At 31.3% G+C, this 27,092-nt stretch overlaps 1 protein-coding gene across 1 annotated transcript in view; it reads left to right on the forward strand.

Annotated features, from left to right (window-relative positions):
- LOC148285471 (uncharacterized) overlaps positions 1-27,092 on the forward strand; it is a 74,369-nt gene that overhangs the window by 22,432 nt on the left and 24,845 nt on the right. Inside the window, exon 2 of the mRNA XM_088224696.1 lies at positions 12,909-13,098. Coding sequence (XP_088080822.1) covers positions 12,909-13,098 — 190 coding nt within the window. The remainder of the gene's footprint in view (positions 1-12,908; positions 13,099-27,092) is intronic.

Below are 27,092 nucleotides of genomic sequence, written 5' to 3' on the forward strand. Positions count from 1 at the left end.
TTTAAAAAACATCTTCAAAATTAATGACACATTTTAGTAAAAGCAGCAATATATTGATTTTATTTACATATACAATATATATAATTAAAAGTAGTTTAAAAGTATAAAAACATGCCAATGCAGCAGAGAAAAAAGAAAAAATAAAGAAGGAATAACAAGTATAGCAAGTATACATAATATAATTTTGAATTATCTATCCTTACCTCTGTTTTGTATAAATACATTAAACTCCTTAATAAAAATACCAGTCTCGAAGATGTCGCGAAAGCGATGAAACCGGTCACTGGATTTTCCAAAAATTGTGAATTAAAATATCACTCGTCTTTTATTTATATGTTAAATTACAATGAACTTCTATCAAGAATTTTTACTTACAAACATAAATGTTTCATTAACTTTGTGTTCAAACCTTTTAACTAATGTTGGTCAATATTACTATTTAACCACTTACCGACTTTTTTAGTCTACCGATTTCGAGACGTACCCGTCTCTTCGCATTTTAGTATTTGCATGTTGATGTAGTGAGTATCCTGACGAAGAGACGGATACGTCTCGAAACCGGTAGACTAAAAAAGTCGGTAAGTGGTTTTATACTTATATTTACTAACATAAGTAAAATTAATTTTATTGATTAATTTATTAACAGTTTTTAATTATTTGTTTGATGATGTTGGTCAAGTGACAGCCTCTTTCCGTAGCTAAAATGCCCATATCTTTAAAGCATTTTTTTTATGCATGTTTCATTTTATTTCGGTTGAAGTTTAAAAGGCAATTTTTTTAAACTATCAAAGCCTTAATATACAGGTATGTTTAATATTTTATGTGTATACAATATGATGTTTGAAATAAACACTCATGTCTGATCACCCTATGACGAACTATTCGCTATAAATAAAGTTTATCAAGACGAATATACCAATGAAAATGCATGTCAAAGACATTTACAAACTTACTGACATTCTCCCATTTTTGGTCATACCGTATTATGAGATTTCAAAAACGGTGCTTCAAGGTGTAAATAAAGACTCTTTCACTAATATTGGCTATACCTTCAATCGTGACGTCCACCAGTATAATACGCGACAGAGTCAAAATATTCACGTACCTGGATCACGCACGACAAGATATGGTCTAAGGTCTCTGCTGTACCTTGCTTGTAGTGAGTACAACAGGCTACCGGAGTCCTATAGAACGCCAAAAAATGACTATATTCATTTAAAAATTACTACTTGAGGAGGTACGTGGAAGGTGAAATTTAGTTTTAAGTTCTTCTTTTTCCTCGGACATTTCTTTCTTACTATATGTAAATGTTTAATATTAATTTTTATTATTAATTGTCTTAATTTCTTTGTATTATATACTTGCATACTATCTTATTTTTTATGTACATTTTATTTCTTGTTACTATATTATTATTATTACCATACCTTTATGTAAATATTATTTAAACAAACTATGGGAGTGCAAAACAAAATAAAAATTGTATGATTTAATAATAATAAAAAAATATCGTTTGATATGTTACATTTCTAATTATAAGAAATTGAATTCATATTCATATGTGTATATACTAATCTAAAAAAATGAAGACTCATCGTAAAAAAAACATTGTCTGCCTGAACAAATTGAAGGGTTTTATTTTTAATAAAAACTGCATAACTGGAATGAGAATCTTTTATCATTGCCTGCAAAAAACATTTTGTATTTAAAATTAACGAAACATTTGAATTGCTTTAAACACAATATTGAAAAATAAAGAAAACATGTTTTACAATATTGTGTTCAGAAGAAACCAAATATTGCATATGTAGGATGTTTTTTGCAGTTAGAGTAAACATTCCAATTTCAATTGTACAGTTTTTGTAAAAAATCCTTCAATTGTAGACGTTGCGTTTCGAAACTTGTTGACATATTAATATTATTTATTGACTTAAAAATTCTCACTGTTTATGTACTAATATTTAATCAAATTAAATAAAATATAAATGGGGCTATTTTCTTTTAGTCATGAATAACCGTGTTAAAATATGGAAACAAGTTGTGGTAGAGCAGGGTCTGAGCCTCTGACCTCCTGATCCGGAGTCCGCGACACTACCCACGGGACCACAAACCATCTCGTTTATCAAGTATATTGGATTGGCAATGGGTTTATATTTCTTGGAATAAATTTACCGACTTTCGATCAATTTCACATGAGAAAACGTGTAGGTGAGTGCGATTTCGAGAATGCGATTTTCGCACATTGGATATTAATCCGGAAATTAATGTCGAGTTGGTATGTAATCGCACTTAACTTAGGTATTTTGTGAACATTACCCACCCACCTCGTTGGGAAGGTACTTTAAGTACATAAACACGATCCTTCCATTAGGAAGACCATAGGCGTGCCTTCGCTTGTAAAATTTCTAACTCCATTCACAATTCTGCTCGTTAAAAATTTGTATTTCCTCATCTGTTCATCTTAAAAAAAAAACAGATATTTTTTTATAATCATTGTTCAATAAGCCCACTTATAATCACCACACACAATACTTACACACCCATACACATATACACACACTACAAAATATATATATATACTCAGCTCACTGACATGTACATGATACACTAAAAGAAGCACTTAGCTTAAATATTATTATGTTATAATAAAAGTTATTCTCACAATGTATTTGAGACACATTTTATATTTATATATATTTACCGATATATTGAATTTTATGAGAAAAAAATTATGTTCAAACAGAATGGTCAATTTTACACAGTGAATGTGATCGTTTATACCAATCACATAGTGTACAGTGTACACTGCACTAAAAATTAAGGCCTGCTTAGCAATGCCAACAAACAAATTTCCAATAAATTTAGAATTGTTCAGGCCTAGTTGGTAAAGCCTGATCTGATAAAAAGTAAAGAAATAAAAAATATTTTTTTAAAAATAACTTTCCTGATCAATTCATTGGAACAAACTTTACATACTTCATCTTCATGTGAGTACCAATGTAGCTTAGTTTAGTCTGAATTTCAAGAGGTGTAATTTGCCGGTCGAAAAATTGTTATATTTTAGTTACATAAAGCTTTTAAGTTTATTGTTCATTAAACCTAAGTTTTTTTAAGAATTATTAGAACATATTTTTTTCTTCTCCTTCGTTTCCTCAATGCTGAGGGTGGTGATCTATGGTAAACACAACATATATCCAATCTTCTCTGTTCTCTCTAGCATCCACTCTGAGTAAAGGTCTCTCCCGGTCATATTCTTAACTTGGTCATACCAACGAGCGGGTGATCTTCCTCTGCTTCTTTTGTCTGGAAAATTTCCCGTTTTAATGGTTTTTATCCAAGTTTATGACACCCGTTATAATAACATAAAAAAAACAGAAAAATAATAAAAATCAACAATAAACGATATAAGACGAAGGAATGACGCGTAATGTAAAATTTTTATTGCACGAGTTTGCTGTTTGTATATCCAAACGGATTGAATCAATATATATTTTTAATATGTACCCCACTCATTTTAACATTGAAAGTACCCTCCCCTGGAGGTCTTGCGGCTTCTTATCAGGTATATATATATTGTAAAACTAGTAAAACAAAAAAACATTTGTTCTTAGTAGGAAACGCGGACTCACCTTTCTTCATACAGACGTATTCTAGTACTTTCTTCCTGGATTATGGCACCAGGGCAGTGATTTGTTTAAACTATAGATATTTACCATTTACGTATCTCTATTGTTTTTTTATGAATTGTTTCTTATGGGAGCTAGGACCATCCAAAAACCCAAAAGAGTGCCAAAGAGCAAATTGCAAAAGAATGAGATAAACACATGATAATATTTTTTTAAAATGGAAATGTTTCTGACACATAATTTTTTATTTTTATACACTTTCTGATAAAAATAACCAAATCGGTTCAGTTTTGGGGTGCGAAAAACGGGACAGCCAAACGTCGATTTTAGTTATGCAAAATTAGTCAGACGTGGAGTTGTCTTTTTCGCACAGTACCGGGGAGGCATTTGCGAGAGAGTGACAGAAAAACAATGTTAAAATATATATTCATCAAAATTGTCTGGCATCGCATACGAGTATCTTCTTAAAATCACGTTTTAAGAATGAATATTTACTGTTTTCAATTCTCCTGTCACCGTCAGCGCTCCTCTGTATACTATATACAGTAAATTTATCTGTAAACATCAATCTAATTTAGCCGATTGTAATGAAATAGCGTTTGGCATTTTGAAAGTACTAGTAACTGACCACCTTGAAGGCAAAGCACGCCACTGGTGGGTACTTATTCCTCTCGCCATTCTTTTCTTGTCATGATGTGTTCCATTACAAGCTTTCACCAATAATTTATACTGTCACTTTGCTAGTGCGATTTATGAAAACTTTTTACTACTTGTTCTGGCAATAGCGGAAATAAAAACATTCAAGATTATTTTGACCGTTCTCCACATGAATAACCCGCCTTATCTCATTTGTACAACTTTACATTCATTTTGCGCCGAGCTAAGGTAATTTTTGTACATCGTCATGATCGTAGAACAACGACGCATGTGATTTTCTTCAACTTTAAATGAGAGCGGTTTAATTATTTTTACACTTTATGTCATAACTTGATAGTACTCGTACATCCTTTGATGTTAGGTTAGTTATCTATATAACTGCTTTTGCTATACAACATACATTCATTTTTTATTATGACTTTAAATATGTTTCTTACTATGTATTCTGTTTTTATTTCGCATTTTACTGAGTTTCAAAATATTTTTATAGACATATTTATATATTTTAATGGTTTTTACTATATTCTCACTGCATTTATTACTTTGTTTTTATTATTTTTTGCTACGTTTTTTTACTACATTTTTACTATTTTTTACTACAATTATACCATGTTTTTATTGCATTTTACTATGTTTTTACTACATTTTTATTATATTTTTACTACATTTTTACTATGTTTTTACTACAATTTTACTATATTTTTATTACATTTTACTATGTTTTTACTACATTTTTATTATGTTTTTACTACATTTTTACTATGTTTTTACTACAATTTTACTATGTTTTTATTACATTTTAAAATGTTTTTACTACATTTTTATTATGTTTTTACTACATTTTTTACCATGTTTTCACTCCATTTTTTACTTTGTTTTTCACTTTGTCCTGTATCTTTATTACTGTTTTTTTTTTTTTTTTTACTGTCTTAGAACAGGGTAAATAACCCTAGTTAGACAGACAAAGCAACTTTGCATAAATTATAATTTTGTGTATGTAATTTAATGTTAATAATAAATAAATAAAATAACTAAGAACTATAGAACTAAGTTCGCACAGAGGCACTCCTCACACGTTGGTCCAAGATCAATTCAATCTTCTAACTAAGGAACTACAAAACATTAAATAACGAATACAGTTTAAAGTAGGTTTGAGGTCTTGGTTATCCAACCAATCCAAGCATGGAAGGAACAGATAGACACATTCTTTATAAAAAAAAGAAAATTAAAAATAAATGCATACTGCATAGAATTAAGAATAGTCCAGAAGGAGCGTAGAATCATATTCGAATACATCGGACTGTGTCCAATAATTCCCCCACTCCGGCTTACTTTTGCCGCGCGTATTCGTGAAGTCGCCGGATAATGTTGCTTGATGGGGGAAACAAAAATCATAACACAAATGTAAGGTAAAAAAAAAGTAATCTGTTAATTTCTCTAAAATTTTATTGTGCACGCGGAAATATTGTCTGATACAACAGAGTAGATAAGTAAAGGGTCATTTAATTAGAATAATTCAATCAATGAACTTTGAACTTAAAATATAAAACAAATTTTATTTGACATAAAACGGATATTTTTGTATCGTGTTAAATAATATTTGATTTTTTAAAGATAATGTCGTTCAAATATCCCCCACGGCGTTGTTTAATCCGAGGTTAAATTTTTATTAGTTCTTTTATTAGATGAGCAAAGTAGGGTAAAAAAAAAATCTACTCTGGCAACACTAACGAAATTTCCATTTTGTTTCTTCGACAATCTGACAAATGGAAAATTAATTCAACTTTTAAGTAATGCATTTGTTATATTATATTATGTTAAATACATTCATTCGCGAATTACAAATGAAATGTGATTGCATCCTTTTTCTTTAAGATCCCTAGCAGTATTTCTAAACTTTAAAAGGACACAACACGGCATAGTTGAATTCAAATCAGGAGTTGCGTACTGAGCGACGTCAACAATGAAGCTAATTGGTCAAAACGTAAGCCTACTCATTTATGAGTAGTTAAGTTGCCTTCTGTTTGATGTGCGTATGCGGTTTCTGGACTATTCTTAATTCTATGGCATACTGTAAATAATATATATATATCAGCATTTGTTAATTTGGTTTTTCTTTTATTTTTCTTTTTTTTTCTTTTCGCGGTCATGTCAACCATATTTATGTGATAAAAACTTTTTAATAATTAAAAAAAGGAATGGCCCACGCTCAGACAGGATAAGTGATGTAAATGATAAGTCTCCTACATAACTGGTGGGCTGATCAGTGATTTGGAGCAGGACCCTATTATACTCTAGGGGAGAAAGTGCATCCTTAATTGTACACTGTCACCTCATTTATTATCCAGAAAATTGGAACACGTGTCTGTCATACATACGTTTTATTTGAATTAATTATTAACATAACTTTAGTGACAGACAACATACAATAAGGAAGTTCAGTGTATTTTTATATTTTTTTAGTTGTTAATGGACTATCAAATCATTGCGATCCGATGCATGTTTTTTTTTGTAATTTGGCTTATTTTGATGGTCTATTAACAAATAAAAAAATATAAAATACACTGTACTTCCTCATTCTTGTGCACTAAATGTTAAATAATAAATCATAGATGGGCATCTAAAGCTTAAGGTTGATAATCTCGCTTTCATGTCACAACTGATCGAGATGTGCTACGATTGGTGTACCGATACAGAAGCATACATAATTTAAATGCTCCTCTCGTGCAGATTATAATAGGAAAATGGTACTTTTTTTACATTTTTAAAGTAATAAAGGTCTACGAAATACTATCCAGTAAAAAAAAAAATTTTTGCTAATTATTAGAAGCATAGAAAATTTAAATTTGTAATTTTGAATTCCCACAAAAACGGTGATTCCATTGGCCACGCCCCTAATACGTCACGATTTATGTTTATTTGTTCTTGACCGTTGAAATTTGTGTAGAACAATATCATAAATCTTGACGTCACAACAACTAAGGCCAAACACGTCGCGTTTTTCTACGAACGTATTTTTATTGAATTTCTAATAAAATAAACAAATTATTATAAGACGTCACTCCCCATTGTGAACACAAGAATGTTTTTTTCTTTTACGTAATGGGAAACGTTAACGTAAATATTTGTATTCAATTTGTATAAAAATTGTATTCCGTTTAAAAATTATATACGTACATATATTTTTTATTTTTACTAACTAAAAAAAAGATGAGAAACCGATGTAATTTTAAATAGTCTTATGTTTTAATCATGATTTTAATAATTTATAAAAATCAATAGTGCATTGATTTTTTCTAAAACTGCTGATTAGGAAAATCTGTTTTGTGATAAAATTATTAACAATCCATTCATATCCCATATCTTATATTCCCTCCCTATGGTGCATAGGGTACTGTAATGGATTACTAAATGCAGCGTACCTCGATCATCTGTTACGTGAAAGTAAAATTATAAGTCTTTCGCTTCAGGTACTAGTCGAAGATAAGTTAAAGGGAAAATTAAGAAATCTAATAGATTTAAAGAGCTCTTAACTATTAAACAATTATACGACCATAAATAGATTACTGTTCGTCTATTTTTTTGTAATGTGACGAATGGGATAATATAAACTTACCGATTCTTCAAAATAAGGATATGAGGATTGTATTCAAAAGAATATTCACTTCAATTTAAAAATAATGGACAAAAACATTGGCTTGCTCACAGTAAAGCAACAAATAAAATGTAATGAAGCCATTTTTATACACAAAATAACGGTGGGGATAAGTAAAAAAATATAATTTAATTTTACCCAGGAGTAAAACAGTCTCAAAACTCATTGTATAACGGAATCAAACTGTAGAAATAAAATAAATAAAAAGCATTGAAATATTTCAAATTTACTATAACACAAAAAAGTATGGTCTTGAGAAATTTCGACAAAAAATCGTAATATTACCAAAAGTTTATATTAATTCTTAAGTAACTTAATAAAACATAAATAAAAAATAAAATAAAAATAAGTCATATAAGTCATACGTTCCACAATCCAATGCAGAAATTAAGACAAATCGCAACGTAAAATCAAATAAATTAAATGGACTCTTCCAGGTTTCAAACCTTGGACCCAAGGAGTCAAAAACACTCATCAAGGATCCTGGTTTTATTTCACCCTCTGTATTGTATTTTAAGATTTTACCATATTAATTAAAAAATCAGTTTCACTTACGCATGTATTTAACTCAACATTATCATTCCCTTTTCCGCATGCCATGGTGCACTGTATTGGAACACCAAATCTAGCTTATTTCGATCATCGGATGCATGAATTAGATAGCAAAAAATCTTGAAAGTCTGTTTGTAACTTAAGAGTTTTTTTTCTTTGCTGTATCGCAATCGACAGTTCTAAGGCCTGCGATCGACCGGTTGGCCACTTCTGTCATAGACAATCTTCTTCCGTCATTTTTATCCTTCTTATCTGATGAATACGTCTGTCATCCGAACTCGGATCTTACCGGCGACCAGCGCCGTAAGGCAGCAGTTGTTGCTGTGGAGATTCTCGAGAGAGGATAACAATGCTTGATTAATGGAGTCCACGGTTAGATGGATAGCTTACGAATAGATCTAATCAATAAATGCAGTCAGCTAACAAAGTTGATACAGCTACGATCCATCATAATGAAATACACATTAGAATACAATATGGCACGAGAAGTCTTGGTGGTGACCCGCGAATGAAAAAATTCACACCAGGGTTGTCAAAACACACAACAATATTTTGAGTAAATACGAGTATATCAAATAAAATAAATATAAAACAACTTCGCTTTTGACTACTTTTTTTTTCAAGACCGGTTTCATAGCTACACAAGCCTCTTTATCAAGGTGTACTTAACTAATGAATTCTATCCTATTTTAATTTATCAGTATTATGCAGTGTATGGAACTAATAAATCAAGTATTTTTGTACAGTTTGTTTTCTTTTTTTGTCTTTTTGGCTGGGGGGGTTGTGCGGCATCTTTTCACAGACATCACAGAAATTATTATTGAGAATAATATTCCGTCGCCCTCCAACATACCCGTCAGAACAGTTGTTCCAAAACATGAAGGTGCTGGATATGAGACAACTGTACCTAAAAGAAGCACTTACACACTTCTGGTCGAACAATAAGGAGAGGGATAAAGACATTCCCTTCTCAAAAATGTTTTTCCCATCAGGATCTCATAAATATAAAAAAACCAAATATATTTATAAACATACTTTGAGAGAAAGAGATATAATCTCATTTGACCACTAAGCAAGACACACATAATTTCAACGAGATTAAAGAGACAGTGATTGCCCAGTGATTTTTTTAGGCTATTATGCCGTGTGTCCTTCGCACTCTTTACTGACGTTTTGGATCGCGTTACAGCGTCTATTATCAGGGTTGATGTTATTTATGTATATAGCAGGGGCGAACCGTGTGCAGAAGCGATTATGCGCAGCTTACCATTATATTTGAATATCTATAATAATTTTTTACGGTAACTTTATTTACAGAAAAACAAACAAATAACTACTATTTATATAAATCTTGCATTTTTCTCCAAATATAAATAAAAATATTAATAAAGCTCGCCCAGCGCCAGCCAGAACTAGCCGATTATAACGGGTTATTTCTTCATACAAATAAGTGTACTATATTTTGAACATCTTAAACCAAGTGGTGGAATTTTCCACCCAGAGTAAACTTTCAGATAACACAAATTCTTTGAAGATTCTCGATTTGGAAAACAGTATTTCAAACATTATTTCTCAAGGAATATTTTTTTTTGAAATGATACTTTTGACATAATACGACTCGCAACACATGTGGAGGTTGACGCGGCTGTTTTTGGCATTATTCGTTTCTAGAACAAATCGGCCAGTTGACATTTCAATCGTTATGAGAATACTTAATTCTGCTTGAATTCATTGTGATATATATTTTTTTTTAAATATTGGTTATGTTATCAATGGATAATATAGCTACACAATATAATATATCACGGAGTTACATCGTTTGAGTTAATTTCATAGATAAGAGTTGTTGTATCATACAGAACTACAGAAAAAATAGCAATTTGTAGTTGGTATATATAACTTGCATTATATTATGTATGTAGGGACAAATATTTTTTTTTTTTCATAGCTTATCTGTAAATTAAACCACTGTTTGCCACTGGTAGATAGATGTGTAATGTTAAGTACTTGGGATTTGTACAGATTCGCAGTCGTTGCTGTCTAAAGTTTGTCAATTTGAAATCTGTGCCGCTTCACCATACGCTTTTATGTGATTTCTTTATAAATGGGTACCAGGATAATTTAGTCATCCAAAAAATTAGCTGGCGCTATAGAAAAGTGAAACTGAGATAATAGCACTTTTATGAAAAGAGAGAATAATCAAATCTACACAACAGTTGGAATGTTTTGGACTTTGACAAATCATAAATACATTAGTTTTTTTTATATTACAAACACGAATCTAATTATGTATTTAACCTATTTTATTATTTTTTAATGTACCGTATAATTTTTCTAGTGCTGTGGGCGTTTTCTGCGATTTGATAAATGCCGTTTTTGTGATCGACACTATTTTCATAGGGTAGATTATAGTTTTTTTGTAGGAAAACGGTCTGGCTGTTTTGCATCCGAAAACACCAATATCTTATTTAAAGATTCTTTAAAGATTCTTCTCATCGTTTCTTTGAATCCCTTAAAATATGTATGTGTATATTGATGTTTTTCCTTTTTTAAAAAATGTTATTATTATTTTATTTTATTTTTACATCTGAGCATGTTTTTCATTCCGTATTTTAATTCTTAGCTTTTATTTACTTTGACAAATTTTCTTCATTTTTTTACTTTAATTTTAATTTTTAAACAACTTCTATTTATGTTTTTTTTCTTTCTCTTATGTTTACTTTAATTAATTACCTTACAAATAATTACTTTATAATATGGAAACTTCACTGATCCATTAGAGTTAAGTCTAACTGTGTAAAATATAAACCATGTAACTGTAACGTATGTTTCCTAAATAAGAGAAAATAAAAAAATAAATAATACAAATAAAATCTCATTTGCATATCTACGTTAATTTTAAACGCATCCCACTATCTCTGTTAATATAATTGGGCACTACACAATAACCCAGAAAAAAATATTGTGTATCCGAACGGCCGTGAAAAAAAGTTTTAGAGACTGATTATCAGGCGATTATTTCCTAACCTCCTAAGGCTGACCTAAGGTAACTTCAGGTTACCATGAAAGGACTCGAGTAAGTTTATTGACACTGTATGTTAAAAGTTAAGGGATTCAATTGAAATACCTAAAACACGAAAATTCCCTCTTTTAAAGGTTTCAGACCTCTTAACATGTGATGAATTATTTCTTAGGTTCGTTCGTTTCCCTTTCACTTTAACGCTAACAAAAGTATTTTGACTCCTTTCTGCTACATACGACCAGACACTGTGTGATTGTTGAGAGAACTATTAAGCTCTATTACTCTACGTACGTATCGACTGTGTTTAGGGCAAAGGCTTCAAATTATGATTTCAGCCAAAGTTGTTTTATTAATTTATTTATTTATTCACACTCTTTATCAAAATACAATTCCATGTTCACTTTGCCCAGCTCACAAGGGTACATACCCCGTTCCAAGCTAGGCAATTACATTTTAATATATTATAATAGTTAACAAATTAATATAGAGCACGGACAAACAAAATATAAACTTATTCGGATACACATTTTGATTCATATACATACAGACATATACATATATACACACATATATATAAATATACACATATATACACATGTACATACACACACACGTACATACACTCATGCGCATACACATACATACATTCATAAAAACATAGACAATTTATTTATGCGAAACTTCATGGTTGTCATCTATAAATATATATTTTTTTTTATTAACAATGTTTTGTTTTATTAGCAAGGATTCAACTCCCCAGGGAGCTGGAGTACTTTAACCAGCCAATAACAGGTGCCAGCCCTGTGGATGCCTATATTTCTACATTAACTTCTCTAAAAAGCTCTTCATGTTTATTGTAATATGTTGTTTAATTAGTTTTAATACGTTTTTAACCAATAACGTGGATCTTATGAACATTATAGCAAAAGGGTTGCGCCAAAGGGTTTGCGGTTTAAATACTTTTGCTAGAATATGTATAAGACCTACGTTATGAGGAAGTTCAGTGCTCCTGGAAACTATGTATAAAAATTCTTTTACGCGGTAAAAAATAAAGCATTTTATTGTACAACGAAGTTTCTCTAAAATGTAAGAAAAATTAACTACGTTACAAGTTCTTCGGAATCAACCAATTACAGAGCGTTGAGATAGAATTTCGGTTTCTGGGAAACCAACTCAGAAATCAGCAGAACCAACCAATTAGAACTTGTGACGTCACAGGCGGAGTCATTTCAAAATTACAAAACTTTTTGTATTCCAAAATTTATTTTTACATAAGGAAACCTAACCAGCATTCTTCTTTTTTTACACGGTACTGTGTGGAGCGCATCCCCCGTGTAAAAAAAAATCCAGTGTAACGTGACCACCTAACCTTATAAATTTTATTTTTTTATTTTAGGGGACGCACCCTGACTCTCTGTACCGGGTGGCGCAGCTATCTGGGCCCGAGAGCGGAGGAGACGGGGGCGGAGGAAGATGGATGAATGGACGCTCACGAATACGCGGACCGCTGAGACTGCTGCGCTGGCCCCTCGCTCTAGCTGCAGTATGCATAACACTAGCGCTCTTGGTGTACTTCCTCATGCCAGGTAAGACAAAAATAAGCAAATTGATAATCCATCTTTACTTCAGTTTAGGATAAGCTAAAGTGGCGTTTAACGTTGACAATACAGTATTGTTTTGTCCCAGGACTTGACCGTTGTCCACGTGTACACAGCAGTTTGTAAAACAAAACATCGTGCGCAAACGGCAGAGATGTTGGGACTCCTTTCTAAAGTGTAGATCGACCTATAATTTTTAACCAAACACGAGGACTAGAGTTCGAAACAAGTGCTGGTGTCTAAATCACCATGCAGTCAGTGGCGGATTTGCAGTCTTGGCCGCCCTAGCCCGTGTCGTGCCACCCGCCCCTTTCTCTGCTCTCATCATTTAGGTACTAGAGACAACTTCTACAAATAGAATATATAGGTTTAAAATAAGGAAACCATGTTTTATTTAATTCAGTACGGGTTTATTCTCATTCAAGGCATAAAACGTGTTTTACATGTTACAAAATGCGTTTACACTTAAGCGTAGCAAAATCGTTAATTAAATCTTCGCAATCCAATTTCCTTACACCATCCGCTTCTATGTTGAGTAAAGCTGTATCATTTAACCTTTGCCCTGTCATTGCTGCGTAAATTGTTTTAAACTTGCCGCAAACAAGAAAATGATCATTCTTCAGAACAGTTACTGTCAGGAAAAAACACACATCTTCTTCTTCTGCAGCCTTATTCTCTCCACTGCTGGATAAAGGCCTCTTCTAAACGTCTCCATCCCTTCCTATCACTCGCTTTCATCATCCACGTTTTACTGGCAATAGAGGCATGCAGTCAACCCATCTTTTCTGTGGCCTTCCAACACTTCTTTTGTTTGCCCATGGTCTCCATTTTATTATTCTGGGTGTCCACCTGCCATCATTTTGTCTCGCCAAGTGCCCTGCCCACTACCAGTTCAATTTCGCTGCACGATCCATGATATCCACGACTCCGGTTTGGCACCTTATTTCTTCATTTCTTATTCTGTCTCTTAGACATACATCGAGCATCTGTCTTTCCATGGATCGTTGCGTCCATTTTAATTTCTGGTTACTTTTTTGTGTTATAGACATGGTTACACACACATACGGAGAGCAATATCCACGTTTGGATAAATAGTTTGAAGATCTTCATCTCGTAGCCATTCCAACAAACTGACAGCATTCTTTCTATCTTCATTATTTATACTACAGTGATCACGAAAATGGAGACATTCTTCTAAAAAATTGTCAATAGAAAAAATCGTTTGTAATATTTAAGACTTTTCTTCGACTTCTGGCGGGCTTAGTTTCGTCAGGTTAGTAATAAAATAAAATTTATTATAAAGTTCTTTATAAGCGTCCCGTCGTATTTGGAGTTCTACTGTCAATGTATCAATTATCACCAAAAAAGTAGTGATTCTGAGGTATTCCCGACCATTCCTTTGCTGCATCTCTTCACCCTGTATTACGTACAACCGTATTTTCTAATTATATTTTTTTTTGCCACGTTTGGTCGCCCTAATATCTGGCCGCCCTAGGTCTGGGCCTACTGGGCCTTGGGGCAAATCCGCCACTGCATGCAGTTCTAATGATTTCAGGTCACGGATAATTCAGGAGTATACTCCACTTTTGCTGTTGTTAATGATTCTCGTTGTGCTTGCGGGCGCGTTAAATTAAACGGCCGAACATGTGTTATTTTTTTAATTTTTAAATATTTTTTTAAAATTTTATTTATAAATCATATAACACAAAGTACTTTACAATTTTAATACGTTGAATTACATTCCCAGGAGTTACAACAACTCAATTCGGGACATAAATAATATTACCATTTAGAAAATAACCCATATTGAGAACAACAAAGAAACAAAGCAAGTTTACCACCTTTATAACTAAATATACAACAACAATATATACGCCTAAAACCTTTTCTTACACAAGCAGAATAAATAAATAGAAAAAAACGCTTTTAAGAATAAAAAAAGTAGTGAATCTACTAAAGGAGATAAGGTCATTAACATCACATGCCATGCAGATGATGCTGCCATAGTGATGATGAGAACACATCCATCTCAGTTTTTTTAGTTTCATTGAGAACATTACAGAGTATCCAATTGATTCTCAACACATTACAAAATATACATATCAGATTTTATTAAATAGAAAAGAGAAAAAAAAAGTCAATGGTCATTTAAAATTTTCATACATATTACAATTTGGAAATTGCCCTCCTCGGAGTAATCCTACTGTCATGAAAACATGTAAAACAACCTGTATTGCCTTGGTCGAAGATAATTATCAGGGACAAATAGACCGAATTCATTAAGAATATCAAAATTATGTATGCGACCAGCAATGATTTGAAAAAAATGAACACTTAAATGAATATTCCTTCTCCCCAACAATGATTGGTAGCCCAGCATTCCCAGTAAGAAGTCAGCCGGGAAAGGCCACGGGTAAAATCCAGACTCCCTGAGATACAGATAACGCAGAAATTTTTTCTGCACCCTCTATCATTTAGGAATACGTGTTTTCATTTGGCGATTTCATTTGGTTATGGCATTGTACTTTTCTGAATGAGGAAAGTAAAGTAATGTTGAACGGTTTGATAGATGTTACCAGACCAGTCTGGAATTCTGACTTAGTTAAAAACAGTGGGAATTTCGGATTATTTACTCAGTTTTTTAGCTCATGGGTTGAGAAATAAGAGATTCTTAGAGGTGCCCCATAATCTAGTGACATATTTTTAGGAAATTCTCTTTTTCGAAATAATGTACAGAATGGTTAGTAAATCAAAATTAAGTTTTATGTATTGTCCGGGAAGACCAATGTCTCTTGGTATGAACTTAAACAATATTTTGTAGAACCTACCTACTATCAATCCTTTCACTGAGACTTGATTACATTGATGTAGTTAATAACCTTTTAATAAGCTGTCGGCCTCACGGTGTAATGGTCAGCTCGTTTGTCTACCATGCAAGAAGTCTCGGGTTCGATTCCCGACATGGTTTATTTAAAATATTTATTTAAAACAGTGTTTTCACGCTAGAATATTTCATAGTCCCTAGACTGGTACCTGAAGCATAAGACTGATCATCTTACCTTCATGTAGCAAAACATGATCAAGATACGCTGTGATTGGTGTACCAATGCAGACCCCTATGCGCCATTAGGTACGGAAAGGGAATGATTATCATGTAATAAGCTGTGCTACATGCATATTTTTTTATGTATTATTTGGTGACTTACAAAGGGGTGTCGGAGTTTAGAAATGAGAAAAAAAACTATGATAATGATAATCCAATCAGATGTTATGAAATTTATAAAATTACAATACATTGGCTGTTGTGATACAAGTACGCTACCATTCCTGTTAGAAATATGGTTATTAGAAAGAATGACAATATCCAACAAAAGCCCTCAATATAATTTGCCAAACTCGAAGTGAAAGAAGTAGAGTTAAATTTTTTTTAAATCGCGATCTACGAAATAGAATATTTTAAAAGAGTAACTTGTTTATTGACGAAAAATTACTTATTTGTATGAGTGAAACCGATGGAAAGTTTCGGATATATGGAGGAATGCACTTTCACTGTCCCGAGACATCGCCACCGAGATAGACGGCAGGCTATCTCCGCGGAACAATGATTACCCCCATCGCACGTGGCCAGCATGTCGCTCCCGAAAAAAAAAAGTGCCGAAAATGGCGGGAAATAAAAATCAATTTATTAGTTAGTTCGTCCTTTAACAATTCCAATACATCTTGGTATAAAATAAATAATATTTTTCGTGAATTCGCTCGTAAAACGCCGTCGTGTATTCATTTTTGCAGCGTTCACGCGTGAACTGTGGCCGAATTTTCGTGGTGTCCCAGCGCGATCGAGGCTGTTCACTGAGCTGTGAAATGACAATATTTTCATATACATTTTTATTTGATTTACAGTGGTTCACAAACAATAAACAATACATTAGAATGTAGACATTAGTATAAAAATCACAATTATGTTTAGAAATTGTTCATCAATTATATATGAACGCAACATGCACAAATAAGTTTTTTTAAAGTTTTTATAGATATATATATATTTATATCTTTTTAATTGACTAGTCTAATTAAATTATATTAATATTATTAACGTTATTACAATAAATTATACGAACAAGTTATTACAAATTATTTTACCTTGCTAAAAAGGGACTATTTGCTTTTACAAAATGCGTTACAGTTCTCCTATAATTATTTAATGCATCGTTAAAGATATCAATATCAGCATTAATTTCTCCATAATTATATAATTTTACCATAAGTGATAATGCATTAAAGTGCGCCATATTATTATTGAAGGTTGGAAGATAAAATGTAATGTACGATCTCAATCGCCGACTGTGGACATTTAGGGGAACATTATCTAAACAAAATGCAGAATCAGCATTACAATGAATTATTTTATAAAGACATATTAATACCCGTATGCAGAGATAAAACTTAAGGTGAGGAAAGTACATTCTAATTTCGAATGCAGAGAATAACCCGAAGATGAAGACAATAGAATGTACCTTCCTCACCTTAAGATTTGTCTCTGCATGCGGGTATAAGTCTGGGTCCAATTTATCTAGACCAAAATCTTCAAGGCGCTGATCATAAGACTGAAGGGTTCTGCCCAGGTTACATTTAAATGTTAGGTTACGAAGCTTTTTTTGCACAGATTTAATTTAATTAATTTGAGTTATGTAATGTGGAGACCAGACTACACATTTATATAAATTACAAATAACTATCAATTAATGAATTGTATGTATAAACAAAGTAACGATAATCCATATTTAAAAGGTTTACATATTTTGTATATGAACCCTAACATCTTTATGGCATTTTCTTTGATATTATTAAAATGAGTGGAAAATGTAAAGCGTGAGTCAAGAGTTATTATTCCTAAATATCGAATCGTGTTAACAGAATTGATGCTCATATTATTAATACTGTAAATTATATATTTTGTTATTCTTTTTCTAGTAATCCAAAGATTCAAGTTGAAACAGTTAAATTAGATTTAATTGTTTAGTTTGTTTAAAGAGTTTTTTAGTTGCTGTTAGATAAGGGCGGTCATTTACTAACTTAAATATTTTATTTTGTAGTCTGTTGATGCCATTTTGATTTAAAGTTTTATTCCACTTTTATTTATAATTTTTATTACTGACGGGGTTTCGTCATGATCGATATCGTCAGACTGGTGGGAGACTAAATTCCTATGTTATATATACAAGTCAACAATATTTTGAGTTTTTCCAAATTTTTGTAGACAAGGACTGGATTTAACTCCCTAGAAAGCTGTTAATCAACAGATTAAAAATCATCAACAGATGAAATAATTGCAGGAGTATAGATGTTCAAATATGGGCAGAATGGTGAATGTCACACAGTGTGTAAAGTGGCCACTTAAACCAGCCAATGACATAAGCCCTGTAGATGCTTAGACTTCTATATTACCTTCTCTAAAATGTTATTCATCTCTGTTGTAATATGTTATATACAAGTGCAAGCAGGGGTTGTAAATCATGATTTTATATAATTATGGGAATAAAAGAGGATAAATTAAAATAATTGAAGTTTAAAATAATAATAATTTTATTGGTTTAAGTTTTTTTTTAATGTATATAAATAGCAGTAAAATATATAATTTTATGATGTTTTGTAATAAAAATGTATTTGAATTATATGTATTTATATTTTATTAGAACATTAACAGGTATCGCTGGTTGTTAGTTCCCTCGAAAGTCCCTGTCCCCGGGTCTGGGGGTACAAACGATTTACGTATTTTTACTAAAATGCAGTTCCACAAAGAAATGTCAATCTATTAAAATGAAATATTTAATTATTTCTGTACTGGAACCTGGAGACTAATAAATTTCCTCACTTTTCAAGCTAAAAAATCGTGTATGTCACACAGCGTGTAAAGTTATCACTTACGAGGATATGGGGTGGGCAAGAATTTTGAGAAATACGTATTTGAATTTTGTCTTTCTGTCCCTATCTCGCAGATGCCTCCCCAATACAGTATGAGAAAGACATCTGCACGACGCGACGGACTGATTTTGGCCAGCTGAAATCGACAAAATCGACGTTTCGCTGTCCCATTTTCGTTGATTGAGTGCATGTTGTACAAGGCAAATTATTCTAATGTTTCCCATATGTATTTGGGTTTCGTGTCGTTGATTGATTTGTTTGTATTACTACGTTCTTCTTCTTTTCCGACGCGGGATCTGGAGCGTGCGGCCGCGGTCTCAATTTGGAACTAACACTGTATTCCTCCACTGTCATACTGGGAAATTAGAAAAAGGTGATTGTGCTGACCATGTGTATTTGATTGATCACAAACTGACAATACTGCAGTGAGGGGTACAATGAAAGTTTATTTGTTTTGTTATTTTCGCGGTTTGATTGTAAAGAAATATTAAATTTTCGCTTAATTAGTTTAAAAATAAATTGATATTGATATGCGAAACTGAAGAAAGACTCAAGTCTTTATGAACAGTTTCGGAAAGGGGTGGATGCTTTCATTGTCCTATTTTCCGCGTGTCAAAACTAAACCGATTTTGATGTTTTTCTTTGAAAATAGTACAGGGATGAAATTTACTGTGCTATTTTTTTTCGATTTTTGAAAATTATTCACCGTATTTAGATATCGTACGTCGGAAGATGGCAGATGAAAAAGGACCCTTTTTTGCGTTTTTGGATTGTCCTAGCTCATCCAAAAGCAAGACCGCGTTTCCTTTTCAACCCAGCCGACGACAGGTCTATAAATTCTTTATCAACAACTTCATCTCTGTTAAAAAAATGCAATTACATAAAATCTGCATATTATATTCCTCATATATTTTTTTTATACCTTTGCAAATTAACAGTTTTATTTTTTTATCATACGTAACCCTGGCACTAAATATCTGTTTTTGCCGAGTCATTGAAATTTGAAAAAATGATTCTAATTAATCTTTGGTCTGATAGCAAATAAAACGTTTTATAGCTCGATAGATCTCTAAAGGTCATCTTCTTTTGTCTTGATTGACAATAAAATACGTAATGAAATTTAAACGATAGATTTTTACAAAAGTCAAATATATTATTATAATGAATACAAATGCCTTTCATCGTTAACATAAACAAACATTACCTACATAATTCTCTTAGGTATACGTCAATATTTCAATAGTGCATGGTATGATCTCACAGACGCTTCCTTTACTAAATGTATCTAACAAAAATGGGATTAACATTATATCGTCCACGTTCAGGCAAAAGTCACTAACCCTAAAAATAACAATTTGGAATTAAATCTTCCATTCCAAGCGTAAAATTATTTTCTTCAAAAAGCAAACATCACCAAGGTTACATACGTAGAAGTTGCGTAATTCCGAATTATCGTTTTTTATTAGGTTCCTAAACAAAAACATTTCTTAAAAAAAATATATTTTTAACCACAATACTGTTGTAATAATTGTGTAAAATAATTTATTTCCTTTCACTAACTTTAATGGCTTGCATTGTCAATTGCAAGTTTTAGCCAACTTGCCTCGTTAAAACCTTTCCAGATATTTTATAATGTATCAGGGCTGGTATTCCAAACGCTCTCGCGGCCGTATTATCTCGTGTATTTTGTAAATATACAGTTTTCTCGTGCCGCGAGAGTGATTAAATCGCACACCAAAACGAAAAGTTACCAATAGAATATTAAAGAGACATGAAAAAATGTTGTGTACATAAAACCTCCACAACATAAAAATCAATTTTTTTCTTGCTCTCAGAACTTTCAAATTGCCATTTCTCGAAATTATGTTTTTTGGGATAATGATTTTTGCCTCCATTGGTCTCTTTCCTCTGCAGCCCTCTTCAGCTCGACATATGAAGCGCAGTTCAAATCCTCACACACTTGCTCCAAATACTCCCGTCGGGGGCGCGCTCTGTAATTTGTCCTCTCAACCATTCCCTCTATTATGTCATGCAGGAGATCCGCATGGCGTACAATATGGCCGATCTATTGGGCTCGCCTCTCTGATATGGCTTTGATTAGGTACCTCCCTTCTTCTGTTCTGCTGAGAACTTCGTCATAGTGATGTGGTCTGGCCTAGAAATTCCTAATATTTTTATGTAGCACCACCTCTCAAAGGCCTCTAGTCTTACACATCGAAAACATAATATACGGAGAAAAATTAAAAAAATTCCTTAAAAGGTACACTGACGGTGATACAGGAAATTTAAATTCTAAATAACCAAATCTTTTGTATACATAATAAACCTTCAAATTTTCTTCTAACAATATGCGAACTTCAAAAGAGGGCAAAACACCTCTAGAATGGACCCGGGTATGTGTCATTTTGTATCAGTTTTCATCTGTGTAAATTTATTATAAATCTACACCTATAATGTAATTATTAGGTACCAGTTTAATTTAGTTAAAATTAATAAGCTTAGTTCATTCGTGTGTTGTTTTAATAAAAGCTATAATTTCAGTTGTTTTTTTACGTGGACTTATATGAGTTATGAAAAGCTTTATCAAAAACTCGTAATAATATAAATTATCAACCATTTTCGCTTGTCAATTAACTTTCTAATATTGATTTTGTTTTATGTGATATGAATTATGTATCATTATTAATATTATATGGTGGCCATAGCATCAAATTCATAATTGTTAAGAAAAAATGGTTGCATAAAAACCTGTACTATTGGACTGTTGCAAAAAAAATAAAATATTATAATTAACTTGATTAATTTCTCAATTATCAATATGATATTAATTTGCACATAGTAAGAATTAGTATTAATAATTTGTCACTTTTAAGTTTGTTTCAACCATTTATGAACATATCACATATCTATTTAATGTTGTCATTTTTCAATAACGTGTATTTAAAAAAATATTTTAACGCTTTCTATTTATTTTACTATCCGTCTCGTAGTCCAATGGTTAGCGGGTTTGTCTACCATGCAAGAGCAAGAGGTCTCTGGTTCGATTTCCAAAATAGTAAATAATTTTATTATGTTATTTAAAATTAAATAATGGAAGGCTTTTCCAATATACTAATAATATCTATACTTCAATAGAATTGATTTTTTTTGCCCTGATGGGTTTATAATAACTATTTTTTTCTAGGTTTGTATTGAAATATATATTTTTATTCTTATTTATTTTTTATTTTTTATCTTTATATATTACAACACACAACTACAATATTACAACTAAATTAATTTTTTTACAATAATCAAATACATATATTTACATTAATGTTTCCCATAACGTAAAAGAAATTAACAATTCTTGTGTACATAATGGGGAGTGACGTCTTACAATAGATTATTTTATTTTAATCAATAATATTTTTAAAATAACATATATAAATTACAAAAAAGATATTAACGATGTTTTCAAACAGTGTTACATAAAATAGAATTAAAGAAGTATTTTTTTACTTGTTTCTTAAATATATTGTATTCCTGACTGTCCTTTTATTATCTTTGTTCATTTCATTAAAAAAAAAAATAAGTAAGTATAATGATGTTGTGCAGTAGTTGTTTTTAATTTAGGAATTAAGATATTACCACCTACTCTAGGTCGCGTACTTATGTTTTGAGAAATACTACTATTTATTTTATCTTTATGTATTTGAAGCAAACAATTCTTTTTATATGGCAATTTTATATCTAAAACCTTAAATTTTTTAAATAATTGAACAGTGGGAAAAGTAGACGTTTTTTTCTAAATAACTTTTATAATTAATTTTTGTATTTTTTCAACTGGTAAAATATTTGTTTTAAAAGCACCACCCCATCCGATTATTCCGTACTGTAATATGGATTGGGCGAATGCAAAGTAAATTGATTTTCAATTTTTCGATGGTTAATATATTCCTTAATCTAATAAATACATTTATAAGTTTTCTCATTCTATTAACAATATTGTTTATTTGCTCCTTCCATTTTATATTTTTATCAATTATAATGCCTAAATATTTAATGCTATTTTTTTCAGTAATTTGAAGGCAATTATCATTATGAAACTGATATCCTTCATTGCATTTGTGTATACAAATATTTATAGGAGGTATAATTTGTTCTTTCAATGTAAAAGTGATGTAATATGTTTTTTGAGTATTCAGGGACAAAATATTGTCATCAAACCATTCTTTTAATTTATTAATATCTATATTTGATTTTAAATTTACTTCGTCCCATGAAGATCCTCTTATAATGAGTACGGTATCATCAGTATATAAAATTATTATTCACTTTATTATTAATAAATTTGTATAAACCGTTTTAACTTTAGAGTTATTCGTCAACCCTTTATAACCATCAGGACTTGAACTAAAGTTTACGTTGTTTATACAAATTTATGAATAAATTTATGTAAAAGGTCATACCGCAAAGTGAAAAATATTTTTGATATTGAAAATTGACATTATTAGTGTAAGCATCTAATTATGAATATGTCAATACTTAGGTTGGTTCGATAATGTCTAACCGCGCATCATGCCTTGTCCTCCTATTCAAAATTGACGTTGAATTGAAAACCGTAATTTATTTAATTGGATACTTTACCAATATCTAAAATGGAGTTCTAAAAAAACTTAAAATTCAATTTTCAGGTTAAGACATGACGACATATGGGTCAAATTATTTATAAAATAACTATATTTATAAAATATTATTGTGAGAACGCTCATATAAATATTTTGGTGTGTGCCCTTCCGAGATTTAATCATAAAAAAAATAATTTTAGGTAAAGCTTTAATATGATTTTTTTTTAAATAATCGGCTCATATCGCGTATAAGTGTTTATCAATTACATAAATGACCATTATTATTTACCTTTCTGCACCCGGTGGTACATAGGGAACTACATTAGTACAATAATGCAACGTATTTTTATCATTTGTTACATGAAGGTTTAGTGATCAGATCAGGCTCTCGATGTCAGTTCAAGGACAGTGAAATATTGAAGTGAATCACCTGCAAAATAAATATTTCATCTCGACTTTGGTAGGAATTGAACTTGGAACCTCAAGCATGGTTGGTTAATGCACCAACTACTACCCTAAAATGTGGACTTACCTCGCTCAATTTCCTTTTTCACGATTTCCTGAGAGTAGCCATCGAGTCGAAAACTCACGTCCAATGTTCTGGAGGCTTATTCTGTCATAATTTTGTTTTTTAAGTTTGTTCGTTCGTCATATGTCCATCTTATAAAACTGGTTGAAAATGCCCCCCAAAATTAAAACAGTTGACTAAATCCCAAGAACGCAATAGTCTATTTTTCCTTTATAAAAAAAACTGTCTGTAAAAAATCTTAATTAAAATAAGTTTTTGTGTTCATTTGTATGTATGTTATCCTTTTGTGTACATTGTACTGACCGGGATATTATTTTTAATTACAGTACGCTATGTGTAAGTTTTTCTTTTATAAAATTAATATTTGTCATTTGTATCAACGAAATAATGAATCTGAGTCACATCAAAGCGGTCTTTAAAATATTTTATTAGAAAGCTAAAAGCGTCTTTAATAGGAACAATGTGCTCATCAAATCGAGATCTCTTCACTTTTTTAATGGGAGTGAATTTATGAAAGGAATTGTTTATTTTCACAAATCAAAGTAACGGATCCTAAAACCGAACCACAATATTTCACCAGCACCATTCCATAGCATCGTATAATAAACTTCTGTTTGGGAAATAAAACCGGAATTCTGGGGTGCAATTACGAATCTTCTCTATCAGACAGTGGTTAAATTTGAGATATTTATTTTTTGCATGCGACTAATTTTTGCTTCCTATATGTCCACACTGGTGATTAAACGTCAAATATTTATGAACACGTGAAATCAAACATGACGATTTTTATTAGAAACATTATTGTGACCTTAAATATTACCCAAAACACTTAATTAGGTTGAACTGACCAAACCGCATGATTTTTTTCCATTTTTTAAACAGTTTTTTACATAATTTGACGTTTAATTATCAGTCTGGCCATTATATGAAGCATAAAAATCCCAAAATTAACCACTCTCTAAGAGGTAGGGAAGATTTAGAATACCATCCGTGGGCGAGATTATTATGCCTTGTGTTTTAGTGGTTGGTATGTTAATCTACCATGTTTTGAGGCCCCGGGTTCGATTCCTGGCTAGGTGGACATTAAATATGTTTTTTTTTGTTTAAATATAACACCTATGTCAAATTATGCTCAACTATTTGTTTACTAACACTGACTGAAGATTCAGTTTTTTTTTATTCAAATCTTTGCATGACTATTTCATGCACCTGCTTAAACTCTTACAAAACTAGAAATGCCGTTTTTTTGCTTTCAACAGAGACCAACAAGTTTTTAGAGAAGGGGGAATTTTAGGATTTTATGTTTTTTTGGTTGCAATAACATAATAACAATTATGGTTTATTTAAACATTACAGTTTATTTATCTACAATTTTTTTGGTGATTTTTGTTGATTTATCTGGATTATGTGTAGTCTAGGTAAAATCTGTTTTAAGGTTAAAAAAATCTGTTGAGAGCAAAATAAATAAAACATAATTACCTGCAAGTGAGTCTTTTTGACAATTATACGATTTTAATTATTATTATTTAACCTTTTCAATAAACATAAACGTGATTTGGCAATTTGCTGGATCCAACAAACACTTGAATACGGACATGTCAAAAATATAAATAATCGGTGTGCGCGCATGAGAAGATGAATGAATGTAAAGAAAGCGAGGTCTATATGCAAAAACAGAGTGATACGGCATTCTATCCTCTCTGGCTACTCCTACAGCGAAACGGCGTGATGGTTTGTTGGTTTGTTTTAAGAATTCTTCTGACTTCTCTCTTCCCAGAATCAGTAATGTAACTATTGCTTCAATAAAGACATTTTTAATATAATTTGAAATGATTAACAGATAATTATATTTTATAATCAGGAGAGCTAGTAAGTCAAATACAAAACAAAAATTAAAAGGTATCAAAAACATATGTATTTAAACACATTCGCGATTAGGTAGGTACTCAGTAAATTTAAGCTGGTAACTAGTACCTACTCCTTCAAGAATGTTTTTTTCAAAAAATGCGGTAATAGGCAACATTACCTATACCAACCTTTATTGAATGGTTGATATCGAATCGATGGTCTTATTTTGTATTTTTTTCTGCAATTTCAATGCGGTTTTGAGTCATCGTACTTTCTTTACAATTAAAAGCAAATGGGCAAATGCAAAACAGTTATGGAGAGGTCCGATTTATTATTTATTTCAATGCCTTTCATTATTTACCGACATATTGAAGATCGCATTTACAAAGAGTTTATAAACATAGATACTCGCATAATTAGTTGCCAGTTGAATGGAGAAATGAAAATGGAGAGGTAAAAACAGTTTACTGATTTTGTTTTATTTGGGTAAATTAAAATATAAATTATATTTGATTTTTCTCAAGTCTGAGTGTTGTTAGACTAAAAATAAAATTTTATTTTAGATTTGTTTTATTTCATTTATTAGTTTCGACATCTTGCACAAAGTAAATTCATTGGCGGTCTTGTTGCTATAAGCAATATCTTCCAACCAACCCAAATGTTTATTTTTCATAAATACTGTTCAAATTATTTAATACAGTCAATTCAAATCTCTAAAAATTTTTGCTGACATGTGCGTAATAAAACAATTTTAAAAAATTCAAATGTGCGTGCTTGTATCTTTACTTGATAACAATTTATTAGACATTCGAAGGCACATGTTATATCTTGTATCAAACCGCTATGTAAATCGGGTTCTTTAGCCCAGGGCCGCGATTACAACTAAAAATTAAGGACGTTATACTCTCACCATGAAGGTATAGTTCATCTTCATCTATTGATATATTTTACATGCCCCTTAATTTTTTTAAAAATAAATTAAGACTTATTATTTCTGGCTGCGATACGATCCCACTTACTATTTAATGATGCTCACACTAACACACACCTGAACACTTACTCCCACACTAATA

The sequence above is a fragment of the Micrasema longulum genome, unplaced genomic scaffold (genome assembly GCF_059751315.1).
Source record: "Micrasema longulum isolate JH-2025_06_02 unplaced genomic scaffold, ASM5975131v1 h1tg000031l, whole genome shotgun sequence".
In the NCBI taxonomy this organism is placed as follows: Eukaryota; Metazoa; Arthropoda; class Insecta; order Trichoptera; family Brachycentridae; genus Micrasema; species Micrasema longulum.